Source organism: Dreissena polymorpha, chromosome 4, assembly GCF_020536995.1.
Source record: "Dreissena polymorpha isolate Duluth1 chromosome 4, UMN_Dpol_1.0, whole genome shotgun sequence".
Lineage (NCBI taxonomy): Eukaryota > Metazoa > Mollusca > Bivalvia > Myida > Dreissenidae > Dreissena > Dreissena polymorpha.
Window position 1 is genome coordinate 138,467,400 of NC_068358.1, and position 15,975 is coordinate 138,483,374.

General features: G+C 34.1%; 1 protein-coding gene across 7 annotated transcripts in view; it reads right to left on the reverse strand.

Annotated features, from left to right (window-relative positions):
• Positions 1 to 6,470, reverse strand: part of LOC127876891 (LON peptidase N-terminal domain and RING finger protein 1-like) — a 153,020-nt gene extending 146,550 nt beyond the window's left edge. For all 7 annotated transcript variants that reach the window (XR_008048136.1, XR_008048137.1, XR_008048139.1 and 4 more), the window contains exons 1-2: positions 5,813 to 6,470; positions 315 to 433 (exon numbers count right to left, since the gene is read on the reverse strand). Coding sequence is in view for 1 of the 7 variants with exons in the window: in XM_052422398.1 (XP_052278358.1) it covers positions 315 to 433; positions 5,813 to 6,395 (702 nt within the window). In the remaining 6 variants the exon portion in view is untranslated. The remainder of the gene's footprint in view (positions 1 to 314; positions 434 to 5,812) is intronic.
• Between the last annotated feature and the right edge of the window lie 9,505 nt (positions 6,471 to 15,975).

The window sequence follows — 15,975 nt, forward strand, 5'->3', positions numbered from 1 at the left end:
TCAATGTCTTAAGAAAGATAATTTAATCGCTCAACAAACGGCTATCAAAGTCCTGTTTGCAGCGCAGACACCACGACCATTGAGATTTTAAGGCCTTAAACAAAAATGACTTCAAAAGGAGCTGGTTAACCCTTACAATGCGGGAACCGAATTTTTAAGGCCTTTGCAAACAGTTTGGATCCAAACTGTTTGCTATTCTGATAGTATTCTTTGAAAAAAATGAAGAAAATGCTAATTTTATAAATTCAGCAGACGACATTTTAGCAGACGACAATTTTCCCAGCATGCAAAGGGTTAAAAAAAGCTGACATTACCTTGGGCCAATCAGGGCGAAGGCTGAGAACATGATCAGCATCGTCGAGGGCCTCCTGATACTTATCAAGTCTGGAGAATGCATATGATCTATTGCTCAGCAGCAGATGGTCTTTAGGAGCTGTAACAAACAACAACTTATATCAGTTCATATAAATACAATTGTAATGCATTATGCGTCATCTCCAACCAGGGGTGTGATTTAAATGAAGTCTTCTGAGGGCAAAATTATGTCACTGCAACAAAGGCATATTTATAAACTAATACAGAAGAACAAAACTGACATAAATATAGAATTCTTAATGAACTTTACAATATTTATTTCTACGAACACAATGTTTTTTTTTAATTAAGGATGGAAATACAACAATATTGATAGGCATTAATTCAATGTTACCCATTTTTACTTCCAAATCCCTGTGATGCTAACAATTATTTATGTTTTCTCTATCTTTTATGTTTAAATATGGTCAATGTTTTTACAGTGCCATTAAAGCCACATATTCTATCAGAAACACAAGATGTCTGGACGAGTTCTCTCTGGACTGAGCTTATTGCGACACAACTCGTCACGATATTCCTGACTAAATTCAGGCTGTAATCTACAAGGTGACACCACAATTACAAAATAAGTATATCCTTAAAATAAGGAATCATCAATGTAAGGGGTTATATATTTAAACTATGGCCTAGTAAGAGCACACCAAGTTAATTTCACAGTACTGAATTTGGTGCCAATGTCACAGGGCCTGACAATTTAGAGCCCAGTACCCAGGGCTTTTTTCCTCTTTTTGGGCCTTGGCACTCCATTTTGTGAAAATGAGTTGCAAACTATTGAAAATTGTGAAAAAATGAGTCGCAAACTTTCTAAAATTGTGAAAATTTGAGTCCAGAACTTCTTGATATTGTGAAAATTTGAGTCACAAATTTCCCAAAATTGTGAAAAACGGCCATTCTCACAGAAGTAGAAAAAGCCCTGGTACCCAACGTGAACTTGGCATACCTTATAATTTTGCCCATGCATATAGAAGAAGACATCTTTATTAATAATATATAAATATTTGTTTTAATTAATTGTTGTTGTTTTTTCTTTTATGAGTATGCCACATACAAATCATAAAGTAACATTTATCGATCTTTGACAAAAGCACATTTATACTGTTTTCAAGCAGCTTTAATTTAAACTCTTTTGACTGTAATGACATAATAAGTACTTAGGTACTATAATTAGTACATAGGCACTACCAAAACCAGCTTTGCTTTTAATCTCTTTCCACAACATTGAACAGAGTGTGTTTTCTGGTATAAATGATTCTGATTGGTTGATTTATGGCTGAGTGAGTGAAGACTTTGATTTTGTGTGTCATGATGGTGCCATCATGAAGTCAGATGTGAAGTGTTCAAAGATAGTCAATATCACTTAAATTGTGTAATTGTTGTTCTCTGGTAAGTCTTAACTCAATCTCCTGTTTAAATTGTTGAACTATGAAGTATTAAATATGCACTGATTATAATTATTAAATAAATGACGGATTGAGAAATGATACATGTAAGTTCATTGTTTAAATTCATAACTGCAGTTTTACAAATTTTGTTGACTATTCACTTAACAGCCTGTGTTCACCAACCCATTCTTATAGTTAATAATAAAGAATGGACTTAGAACAAAGAAAAATTTTTTCTCACTAATAATTTCAAAATAACTATAAAAAAAATTTAATACTTACTGGTCTGGACCCTATTTATGTTTCAATAAATTAACAAAGTAAACCAATGCTGCAAGTTTCTCAATACTTGTAACTGATGTAAAAACTATCAGTTCTTCAAACAGCCTGCTGTAATCCAATGTTTTAACAATGACATGTCTTATAATTTTTTATGGTGTGCAGCTATCTTGACATGTCAACCAACTTAGTTTATACTAAGTTTTACTTTAATAGTTTATTGAGTGCATCACCAATATGGCGATTGCCCCATATAAGACTAAGTAGTTGAGTTAAGGGGAATAGTTCAGTCTTCAGTAAAATCATACCACCAGTTCATTCTTTCTTTCATGATTATATACATACAGCTATGACTATTAACTATTTACTGATTAAACGAAATTCTATGTTAAAATGTAAAAAAAATAAGTCTCAAGTTTGATGAGTTTGCCTACAAAATCGATTTCAATCAACCTGATACATTGTTACAAATGCATAACTGTTACCATCAACATCAATTTGCATGTTTTTGTTGATAAATTCTCACAAAAAGTTGATTAAAACCATAATAAAACTGAATGTTTGGAATTGACAAATTGATTTATCTTACACAGGTTCCCGTTCAGGGATAGTTGGTTTAGTCTGATTGGTTGATTAGACACAAGATTAATCCTGCTGTGGATTTCGAAGATGGCAGGGGTTTTTTTGGCCCCATTTTATAGCCGAAATTCGGCTATGTACCCAACCCCAAAAAGTATCCTTTTTTCCCAAAATGTGGCACAAAATTCCCAATTGCCAAAAAAAAAAAAAAAAAAATTTTTTTTTTTTTTTTTTTTAAAGAAGTCTTATGTGTATTTTATCTCAATTTTAATTCAATTAAATCTAACAAAGTATTATATGATTTTTTTCTTTTAATTTGAATGATTATAAAGAGTTAAATCAAATTTAGTATTTCCCTAATCAGTGGACTTTTCGTGTGGAAAAAAAGGCTAATGAATTTATTTTCCCAATTTCATGAAAATGCCGATAAAATTCCCAATTCCAAAGCCATGGGCTATCTTCCCAAAAAGTGGAGAAAAAAAACCTGGATGGTGAATGTATTCACAAGCATCCCTTCAAATTCAGAATACTTTGCGTTTCCATTGCAAACAAACTTGCACATTTTCATGAAGTGTTGTGTTTGAAACTTGGATTAATGTCATTATTCAGCAAGCACAAGTAAGTTATTTTAATTTGAGCATTATGGATAAATGTATGATCTATTTTAAGTTATTTATGCCTGAAAAGTTAAATGTAGCTAAATCTACCTTTTAAAGAGTCCCCTGGATTCCAGACAGAAGACTTGACATGAAAAATCTCCAGTTGCAACTCCCAGCAACAAGGAGGTTTTTACAGATGTGGGTTGGATAATTAGTTTAAACCTATTTATTTTAGCTCGATTGCGTCGAAAGCCTTAGGCTTATATAAACGCTCTCGAGTCCGTTTCCTGGGCCTAGAACCAGTACTTGGTGTCTTTGGGGGAGATCTAAAGAACGCTCCCACGGTGGGGATCGAACCCGTGACCTCCCGGTCGCAAGGCGGACACCATATCCATTACACCACGGCGACCTTGGGTTGGATAATTGCAACTTATCTACCACAATTACGTGGACAACCATGTGAAAGAATGAATGGTTAATCAATTTGGGACCTCCCAGTTCTTGCATCAGTGTTTTAACCACTAAGCCGCTCAAACATTTGCTAACATAAATTGCATTATTAAACTGTTTATAAATAAACCTATAGACGAGTTAACGCGTGACGTCACACGCACCTGCAAAGTTTAGACTCCGCCCACTGGTTGGCAAAAGAGGTGCAATTTATATAAGCGCATATAGAGAAGGTTGACGAAATCTTCGTTTTTAATGATAATCATGCACAATATCGAATATAATTTTACTAATTATGTCTGAATAAAACATTAGCATGCAAGGAAATGCATCTTTGGAACGATTTTATTGTTTTTATTATTATTTGTTTTTACTGACAACGAACTCGGGAGTGGAACACAATCTAAGAGCTCGGTATGTGGTTAAACAAAAATCTCTCTACTTGGCACTTCATCGCGACCATTTTTAGTTAAAAACTTCTCAGAAATTAAAATTCTTTTAGAATTAATTAAATTTAATGAACGAAAACAAATAAGGATAAAAACAAACAACGAATAGGTCAATTGTATGTACGCGACATAGGGTAACTGATTTGAACCTTTATGTGTCTGGAAAAACTTACCTTCTTACACATTCAATCTTCTTACACATTCAATCAATTCTTTTATTTAATGTAATTGTTTTATTTTATTGTTCACACTAATTTTGGCACTCTTTGTTGCAGCATTTATATCCCGGTGTATAATTGCACCTTTGTTATCACAAACCGATTATCTCGTTATGATCGGATACTGTCCAGACAATTACAAAGAAAACATGGTGTCATAAACCCAAGGACCTACACTTGGACCCCTGCATAAACCACATGTTGCAGACGAGTGTCTGGTCAGTAAACATAAGTCACGATACCTCTATGTCATCTCTTGGCATATTGAGCAATCATTTAAGCCACATTTTAAAGCTAAATATACTGATAAGTTAATTTTTTATGAAATATTTTAACAAAAATGAAGACATTTGTCGGAAATGTATTAACGGGAACGAGTGTATATATTTATTAGCCAGTTAAACTTAATAATACATTGTTTAATAACTATACATTTAAATATTGTGCAATTTTACTGCTATGCAATTAAGGTATTTAACGGGTACCGGCAAAAATTAACTCCGCTATTATGTGTAAAGATTGTACATAACTGCAGGGTCCGAAACACGATCATGAACATAAGCAGTCACAAAAGGGGCCGTTAGATAAATTAAATATATGCATCTATCATAAAATGCTATATTTTTATCACTCCTTATTACTAATAGAGATTTTAATATACATGCAAAGACAGTTACATTTGGGTAATTAATATGCAGGGTTTTTCCGTTTGTATGGTAAATTGAATTTATATTCATTCAATGTAAACGAAACGTAAATTCATTCAATGTAAAAGAAAATTACCACAATATTTAAAAATAGTACTGTATTCCGCTTTTTAGGGCTTTTTTATAATTGATTAAATGCACCTCTGACTCTATTGATCGCTGATGAAATAAAACACTATCCACACCACTTAAAATTATAATACAATTAAAATATGTTTTATTAGTGTTTAAATATAATTTATTCAAGTCTTATTATCAGAAAGAATACGGCTAATTTATTGTTTTGTTTTGTGGAATTGTCAGTATTAAGTCTTCCGATCACGTTTACTCTATGCTAATAACTACTTCGTATTTTTATGAAGAGGAAATTTTATTTGTGAATATACATTTATTTGGTACTAAATATGCTATATTTGCACTTTTTTTTAAAGAGTTTTAATGTTTATTTCGTATTTATTATCATTTTATTGACTAAACAAAAGCCCTTTATACATGTTTTACGTTACTGTAACCAGTGTTTTTGCCAACCAGTCAGTGCGCATGCGCGGAAAATCCCGAATGTAAACAATAACAACTAACTCGTCTATTCAACTTACAGCGTAGGATCTTCCGTCAGAGGAGTAAACTACACATACACCGTCACTAAGACGCTTATTCATTTTATATAACAATTCCAAGCGTCTAGTAACTATCATTATATAAGCGACGTTTCATAACATGTACATTTCAAAACATAAATAAATCGAAATTTAATAACAAAGAAGGAAAAATTACCTAACTCCAATGCGGAAGTATACAGCTGTATTGCTGTTTCAAATCTACAGGACTGCATAGCATCATTTGCACTTTGTTTTACTTCTACTGCTTTTCGATATGTTGGAAAACATTTGTCTATTATTTGTGAAAATAAAACGTTTGTTTTTATTCTTGAAATATTCATATGCGGATGAATAGCCTTACAATGTTTACATTGTTTTGACTGGTTTTTTATTAAACACGGTCTACAGAAAGTGTGTCCACACGGTATAGTAACCGGGTCAAACAGCATATTTCGACATAGCAGACAGTCGAACATCACAATTTTGTTCATTTCAGGAGGTATCACAATATCCTGCTTCACAATGTTCACTAGAGCCGACACTAAATGTTTCAAATCCTTTGGTGAAATAGGCCCATGCCTAGAAGCTTTAGAGTAGCACTGGAAAGCTTTGTCAAATTGGCCAAGTCTAGCAAAGCAGTCGGCTAATCCTAACAATAATTCAGTTTTAGGTCCATTTTCACGTATTGTCCGTTCGTAAATTTCGGCAGCTAAGTCAAAATTCTTCGAAGTAAATGCTTGCCTAGCTAGATCAACCATGGTTTGAAACTGTTATACACATGCCTTTCGTACAAATTCTCCTTTCTGTCAAAAATCTAGGCTTACATAAATAGAGTCACATGACATTTATCTTGTTGCTGATTGGTCGAAAAAAATTGACGTTCAATGATTCGTTAAGTTACATAAGTTATATAATGCAGATACCATTGTGTAATGCATGCTTTCAAATGTTATATATTGTTAATGTGTATCAAAGAAATAGCCATATGAATTCCTATTGAACAGGGCTTGAACCTTCGAAAGCCAAACTTATATAACCTTTTTGAATACAGTCGCATAACGACCGAAACGTGTCCGCTCTCTGTACAGCTTAAAAGCGTGGCTTGGGGTCAAGTTCAATGTTAGCTTTCAGCGATCAATGGTTTAATACTAGAACGTGTGTTTATATAAAAATGTAGGTCAAAATTAAAGTGACTCGTTCATAGAAATGGGCTGTCCATTTACGCGTGTCAGTAAATGCTTTGAATTATTTATTTTTTTACAAAAAACAACAACAACAGAAGCAAAAATGGCTCACAAATCTGAAATATTTGGATTACTGGTAGATCTATACATTACATGTGTCTTTTAACAAAATACAGAAAGTGTTCGTTAAGCCCTCGTGAAATTTAAAATGAATTGCGCACATATATAGTTAAATAACTAAACGATTTCTTTTTTATCGTAAAATTTATTTACCATTTCGGTATTTTGCTCACAGTGCAAATAAGTTGCTTCAACCGATCCAACTCGTCCGATAGGTTTTCATTCATTTATTTTTATCTATATATCTATTTATACTGTAACACCCTCTCTCGAGTATTATGCGCAGGTGCGCTGTTGTCATAGGGTAATATTTACAGTTACAGTGTTTTTATAGTCCGTCGATCCAAAGACCTATAGATTATCTATAGGTCTTTGGTCGATCAAGGCTTTCAATCAATTTAACAAATCGTCATTCCCCAGTACTATATAATCCCATATCCATTGTGATCAGCCGTAAGGCATGAGTGAACATACCATGACCATTATTCTTCATAACATTTTCATCACACTTAGTGTGAAGTTGAGGAATAAAGTGATATTCATGTGTTACAGTGGTTGGTTTATCCTTTTGACGGAATAGAATCCCGCAACACGTAGACGAGCAATTATCACGTACGTGTCAGTGCAAGAAATTAAAGGAAGGAATGTATAGGAGACTAAAAGTAATACTGTACAGTATTTGTGAGATAAAAGTTGATAGTGTTAATTAAAGAAATTGAATGTACAGTAAAAAGAGATAATCAAAGCGCAGAAGGCACTGAAGTTGTTCGCTGTTGTCGTCCTTGATTAGCTTGTGCGCATTGCACAGGCTAATCAGTGTGCACAGGCTAATCTTATTTGACATGCATTAAGCCCCGTTTTCCCTGACAGCAGCCAATATGTACAGATTTCAATGATACACACAAGCCTGGCCAATGTCGTCTTACAAGCTGGTAAATACACACACTGCACTATAGTAGAGCAGACGTTTCTAAGCATTCGTCGTCTGCAATGCAGACAGGCAGCGGTATTCGTTCCTAGCGCAGTTAGTTACCGTCCTTAGCGTAGCTAGACACATACTGATTTGCATAACATGCTCTGTAAATTTAGTCGGCCGCTAACGCGACCAACTAAAAACAATATTTTTAGTTTAAACATGGTGGGATAAGGTTATCAATCCCTGTTTGAATTGACCCAGGGTAGGGACCTGCGCAAGCCCAGATGGAAGTGAGTTCCAAAAAATAATGGTAGCTGGAAACAAGAAATATCTTTAAAAAAAGATATACGGCGTTGATTGTGGTCGATGTTTATGAACGATCAAAAGTTATCTCTATGAGATAAAAAGTAGCGGATGCCTTTTTTCTGCACAGTTCTTAGCTACATCATAAGCAAATCAATTACGGGGTGCTGCGCTAGATTTCGTGGCTTATTTTGCTTTATGTGATATTATTACTCAGACATCTATATTTACAGAATAGAAAAACACAAGAAACATGAAAATAAACGAGTGCATATAGGTCAGCCGGCAATACTCGAATCTTATTTAATTGCATTATTATAGTATAGTGAATTATTGTGCTCATAAATAAACTGGTCTAAATGGATAAATATTTCTAATTAATTTTATCAAAATTGGTCCTTATCATACAAATGTTGAAACCATATTAAAAATCGATGATTGACATACCACAATAATATCGCCGAATATCTTTATTTAGTATCTTTCTGATCAAAACAGACTTCAAGTGCACAAAGTTTACGAGACGGCGTTTATATAAAGATTTCTGCAACTGACCGCAAACTGACCTTGATACCTTGCGGATTGGAATGCAATGCATTACAGTCACTACGTTATTGTCAGTAAGACCGGTGTAACACTTCGCAACCCCTTCTGCGAACTCCGGTGATGAACTGTATATAAACTCTGACTTTCACAAATGGCCGCGAATTGACCCGAAACCTCGCGAGTTGAAATGCAATGCAAGTAAGTACTAAATATGACAACATAGCCTTTAGTATAAACGCTTTTGCGCTGGTAATTCTCTGAAAATAAAAGGTGAACGCACAAACTGTATTTATGTCGAAAATTGATTGTAAAACTGTTCTATCTATTGAGCCTTTTCATTAGAGATAAAATTGTTTCATGCAGTAAAACAGTGTTACAAAGACGCGGATATGTTTCCAATGTTCTGGTGTTATACTCAAATCAGCCAATGGAATAAATGAAGTGTATTCATTCGTACCTAGCCGCGGGAAATTTTATTTGAGTATTATTGGACACTTACAAAGGTCAAGTCAGGGTGAAAAGCTGGCTTAATACAGCTTACGCCGAAAAAGGAAAATTTATAGCAATTACAAGGGGTTAGGATCTGTCTGTATGAGAGAGGGTGATCGAGTGTCTTCAATATTTGAGTGAAGGTTGAATGTAACGGGGTAAGGGAACTGCAACCAGCCCGTGCACAATTTTGTAAAACATTAGGAGTCTGGCGTCAGACCTCCTATTCGCAAGGGAGCGCCAACCTAAATTACCTCACATTTGAGAGACACTGCTGTATGATGAATAGTCCATTGTGACTCATCGCGAAGCTCTAAGCTTGACCATTTCCACTTTTAAGATGTTCTGCTGGGTATAGGGACACCAGACAGAACTTGCGTATGCAAGCTGAGATCTGACCAGGGTTTTATAAGCGAATTCCCTTACGCTTGAGTTTTAAGAGGGGATGTTACGTTTAAGGAAGTAAAGGGTCTGGCTAGCCTTGGTTGTAACCTTAATTTTTTACATGTTTGTTCAAGTTAAGTTATGTCCCTATATTTCGTGTTATTTTATCTTATACTCAATAGTTTCGTGCAGAGACGTAGTTATCTACCTCACCTTTTCGTGTTATTTCATCTTCTAAGCAATATACCGTTTTTAGTTGTTCGCTTGCGAACAACTAAGGTTAAGAGCAAGTTCTGCAAGCCACTAGCTTTTGCTGATGACCCAAAATCTGATCAGCGCCGGCATACGCGCCAATAAATAATTCGCGGCGTTGTTTCAGTTCTTGAACTACAATCAATTACAAATTGACCCATAATATGAATATCGTGATAAATAAAATAATTTTGAAAGGATCGTTTATATTAAAAAGTCAAAAGACATTTTTTAGCTATACGTGTCACGTAAGAGTAAGTTTATGAATTATAAAAGAAGTCCACTACGTGCTACGACAGGCAAGTTGCATTTGTGTGCAGCACAGTTCATTCCAGATCTGAGGCTATTAATGGATCAGGGCAAATAATATGGCGCACCAAAGGGGTCGACACTTTAACTTCTGCTGCAGCAGAAAAAAAAGCTGCTCGAGCAGCATTTATTTCTAGATTATGGCGTCAGCCAATCAGAATCAGATTACACATAGGCATAAATCAATGTAAAGTTGGAGTAATTGATCACCCAAAGTTGCATGTACCTACATGACTATATGCTTTTAAAGCTTAATTATTATTTTATGAACAAATACGAACAAAGGTTGAGAATTTAATAATAATTGATTAAAACACATATTATGAGTTCGTTTCAGTTTATCTAAAGCTATTGTCAGGTCTATTTCGTTTCCGTAGAAGTAGCTTCTGTCGTCCGTTTGTAAGCTCACATTTGATTGGCTGACGGGTTCAAGGGCTTATTCTAAAAATAAATTCTGGTCGAGCAGCATCTAGATATTGCTCGAGAAGCAAAGTGCTGATCGAGCAGCATTTAAATTCTGCTCGAGTAGTATTTTTTCTGCTGCAGCAGAAGATAAGTTTCGACCCCTTTGATGCGCCATAAAATAAAACGACTGCTGGTCGAGATTGCAATACACTACCATGCGTCTTTTGCGTAACATCGTTGATAGCGATTAATTGGCTGATTTCTTGTAGTACAGCGGAGGGGGGGGGGGGGGGGGGGGCTGATATAGCTGGAAAATCTGAAGCAGGACTTCTAAATGAACTTTGAAATTCACACATACACGTGCGCAGATGAAGATATTAGTTACCAACCTTAATAACGGTCGATTATTTATCAGATGAACGGAAGAAAAAGTGATAAATCAAGCAAAAAAAAAGAAAAATGTTTTATTTTAAAGCCATACAACTTATTTGGCATAGTAAATTTAAGTATAAATAAGAAACATATTTTATCTATGCCAATTAGAATATATCTGGTGATTACAAGGTAGAAATCCGGTTTTTTTTGCGCTTTAAAACTTAAAAATAATCGCGTTAGTGGAAATGGACGTATACGTCTAGAAATCCTACTTTTGGTTTTAAAAGCGGTACCGTTTTAAAAATAATAAAGTACTTGCTAACTAGGCTATAGATTTAATGACAATTTTGCACACTTTCAATTGCATCTATATGTATTGATTAACATGTGTCTCATTTCAAGGTCAGATGCTTTAAGGGCAACCACACATGAATTTTCGTTAAAATGTATACCAGTGCATATTAAGGTGTCAATTGCCACACTGCATCAAAATTATTGCGTTGGCGAAAACCCGGGCAGCCGAGATAAATTTGACAAGCCACATTACAGTCATGTGTGCTAAAAAAGATGCGTCACGAGAAATTCGCAGGTCACTTTCTAGACGCCAAACTTTCATTTTCGCCGTCCAATCGGTTCCGAGAATGCTAATGAGGACTGGGTTTACTTGTGATTATTATTTTTGATTGACGCCGGCCAATTAAGTAAGCGTTTAACGCAGATTGTTTAACACATAATTATAGTTTTACAATTTACGTAATTTAAAACGGTAATTAATACAGTACGACAATGTTATGAAAAGTTAAAAGCAAATTGTGAGCAATCGAAACCCTATGACGAGTAATTTGTGAAAACAACAACTCTTAAAGGGGCCTTTTCACAGATTTTGACATTTTTTAACTTATTCATTAAATGCTTTATATTGATAAATGTAAACATTGGGTCGTAAAAGCTCCAGTAAAAAATCAAGAAAAAAAATAAAAAAAGGAAAAGAACATGGCCCGAGGCAGGTTCGAACCAGTGACCCCTGGAGTCCTGCCAGAGTCCTAAAGTAAAAACGCTCTAGCCTACTGAGCTATTCCGCCGAGTACACATTCTTGACGTATTTAATACATTATATAAGCAATCTTCGTAGTTTCACAAAATTTAACGACAAAAACAAAACTCTCCAAATTATTCAATCGTTTCGCGTTGCAACGCTTTATAATTTTTAGGTTTTAAAATCGTCAAAAGATGCATTTAATGGCTATATTAGAGCATGGTTAATGTTCAGTATTACTGTTTCCTCACAAATATCATAAATACAACGAAAAATTACGAATCTGAAACAACTTTTTTCAATTTTGTCAATTTACCAAAGCGTGAAAAGATCCCTTTAAAGAATCTACGCGGTAGCAATTTAATTTCAGTACATGTATATTTCACAGGTGATTAGCGTGTCGCTATGATATTTATTAATGAAAACATCATTGCGAATGATAAATAATCATATTATAACGAAAAATCAACTTTTATGGAAAAAAAATCACTATCAAATATATATATATAACAGTATTCAACTCGAAATCACCCGAAAACAGGGTGCATCGCTTTGAACAGCCATTACTTCGTCAATTATGCAGCGATTTTCACGATCTCGGTCTTATTGAACGCATAAATGAGTTTCCTTTCTGGAAATGTACATGTCTTGCAATATTTGTACAAATACTGGGTCAACTTTTAAGAAATAACACGATACACAACTTGTGTGACCCACTTGACATCGATCAGACAAGATTTCAGACTGAAATCGTCACGGAGTTAAGAGCATTTTCCCTGCAAAGTTCACGGACCTCGATACCATAATTCAATAAAACGTATGAACAAACATTCTTACCGTGCTTGCCGTTGCATTATGCATCAAAACTAACTGTCTAGCGCCGTTTGAAACCTTTGTTTACATAGGCCAGTTCATTGTTATTGTTTTGATTCCCGATTTTCGCGCATGCGCAATGCACTGGTAGTCAAAAGCATTGCTTGCAGCTAACGCAAAGCATATGGATAACGAGACTTGTTTAGTCAATAAATCGAAAAGAAACTAAAAAAACAACACCTAAATAATATTTTAAAAATATCATGTTTAGTGCCAAAAGAATGCATTAACACATTTATTTGCATTTTAAAAGAACGCGTCATTAGCATAAAAGTAATTAAGATTGTCTGAAGACTGAACGACAGAAAATTCGACGCAACAAAGAGCTCTATGCATTAGCCGTATAATTATTTGCAGAAAAGCTTCAATAAAAATAATGATACATCTAATTATGAAATTATCATTGCATGCGTAAACTAGAATAATAAAAAATTAGTGATAGCTTGAATTTGTCAGTGTTTCATTGAAAATAAACGTACTACAAAGCCCTATTAAAAGCGAAGTTCATGACGGTATTTACATGTAATTTTTATTTGGATGGGTGTTGTTCAGAGAATGACTTGAGTAATATTAACATTCAACTGAAAAACACAACCTCACATGATGTAAATTGAACTGTGTATTCATGTATTTTGTAAACTCGTTACTAGTGATCGAGTATGAGTGACAACTATCTAACATTTAACACACACGCACAAACACACACACACACACACACACAACATAATATATATACATATATAATATAATATATACACATTGTTTCATTATTATTTACCCCCATTGATGTCAAACGTAATTTCTTGTTTTTATGATGTATTTCGTGCATTGCCGTAACATTACATCTTCATACGGAATGACGTATTTATAATTAACCGATGCCCGCTAAATACGTTAAATATTTTTTATTTACATTTTATAATTCATAAATACTTTATTTTTTTTTATAAATAAAACGGGCTTGTATCTTTACCGTGTTCAATTTCCGATTATCTATAGACTTCAAATTTGTACAATAATTATGTAACATATCTAATTTAAGCAACTGTTAAGTATGTCGGTGGTAAATTTATTCAACCAAATGCCTAGTTACTTAATACTACCAGAATGAAGACATGGTGGCATCATCAATTGCGTTTAATGACCAGACTGTCATCTGCCACCTAGTGTGATTTATGACACCATGTTGTTAGTTAGGTCTGGACAATATCTGATCAAAACGAGATAATGGGATTAGGCAGAACAAAGGGGCAATTAAACACCGGAATACAAAGGCTTAAACGATTTTAAGATTGATGCAAACAATCAAATGAAAACTATTGCATTTAATTTAATTAAATGTTTATTTAATGTGTCAACATGTTAGTTTTCCCGGACCAGGAAAAAGGTCCCAGTCCAGACAAATACCATTATGGTTAATTTGTAAATGTTTTTTATTTGGATTTGCTCTATTTATTCATTGTGTTCAATCTTAGTTGTTTCAGTAACGTAGAACAACTTGTTGGCATGTTGAAAAATAAAATCTAAATATAATCGTTTAAATTTAATCGATCACGCTCTATTTCTCCCCATTGATTGTATCTTTCTTTTGACTACCAATATAGCCCGGATGTAAACACGCAGGTGCGCGTGACGTCACGCGTGAACTGGTCTATACAGTTCAACTAACCGACATTTTAAACACACGAGTGATTTCATTGGTCTAATGCGAAGGTGTGTCATTACACCTTAAGATTTCATTCATGAATCCTGTCTGATCGCTTTTAAGTAGGTCACGCGAGTTGTGTATCGTGTTATTTCTTAAATTGACCCAGCATTTGTAGAAATATAACAAGATATATACATTTCCAGAAAGGAAATTCATTTCTGCGTTGAATAAGACCGGGTTCATAAAAATCGCTGCACAATTGATGAAGTTATGGCTGTTCAAAGAGATGCACCCTGTTTTCAGTTGATTTTCAGTTGGATGCCTTGTTATATTTGATAGTGAAATGTTTTTTCAGAAAAGTTGATTTTTCGTTATAATATGATTAATTATCATTTAAAATGATGTTTTCACTAATTAATATCATAGCCACACGCCAACCACCTGTGGACTGTACCCGAGTTGTATTCCCGTCCAAAATCCGATTTCGTAAAACGCGCTACCGATTACCGAAAAACGATATTGTTTGTCTTAAACAAACTTCTCTTAAAAAAACAATGCATAAACATGTTTTTATTATCAGTTTCGATAATATAGAAATATTAACAGAAAATTGACATAAATGTGAACATAATAAAAAAAATAGCCGACAATAACCGATTTAGCTTTAAAATTCCCGGGTACTTTTAAGTATATTTTCCGTACCCGGGGTACATGTAAGTAGTACCCGAGCCGACATTGACCAATGAGCGAAAATAACGGGTCAAATAAGCAGTTTAGTGCACCAAGTCCTCTGGTCTTAACGATTCACCGAACAAAGTTGTATTGTTGAATCACTTATATAAAATAATTCAGTTTCTCAACTACATACATTCACATATTGACGTCTAAAATGAACTTATTTTTAAAGGACCCTAAATAGCAAAATAGTCAATAAACAAATAATGATTTATAATTGTCACGGATGATTACATTGTTTTTCAATTAATAAAGTAGTGCACTATGATACGTCATAGTCATGTGGTATTTTCACACATCATATGTAGTCATTAAGAATCTGAGGCTATACATAGATCAGGTAAAATCAACCTACAGCCAGCAACTACCTCCCTTAACTATTAATAGTTATGTAATTTATGTAATGTTTGCCAACTCTTTGTTAGTATCTTAGATGCCTATAACGAACAGGAACAGACTTTTCACCGATAAATAAAAATAACACCCGTTTTACAAGTAAATTCTACAAGCAATGAATAGCGATTTCTATCATAGTAAATCTGATCAGCATCGGTCAAAGCAATATCTTCTTACAAAACAAAGGGAAACATCAGTTTCACTAGCAGCAGAAAAATTATCCAAATACATGTATCTACATATGTTTGTTGATAGATTGGTGATTTATCATAGCATCATTCAAAAATCAATACAATCATTCACACACATAACTTTGGTCATTAGATTATGCTTTTATATGAATATGCCTGGATAAATAAGTCACGAA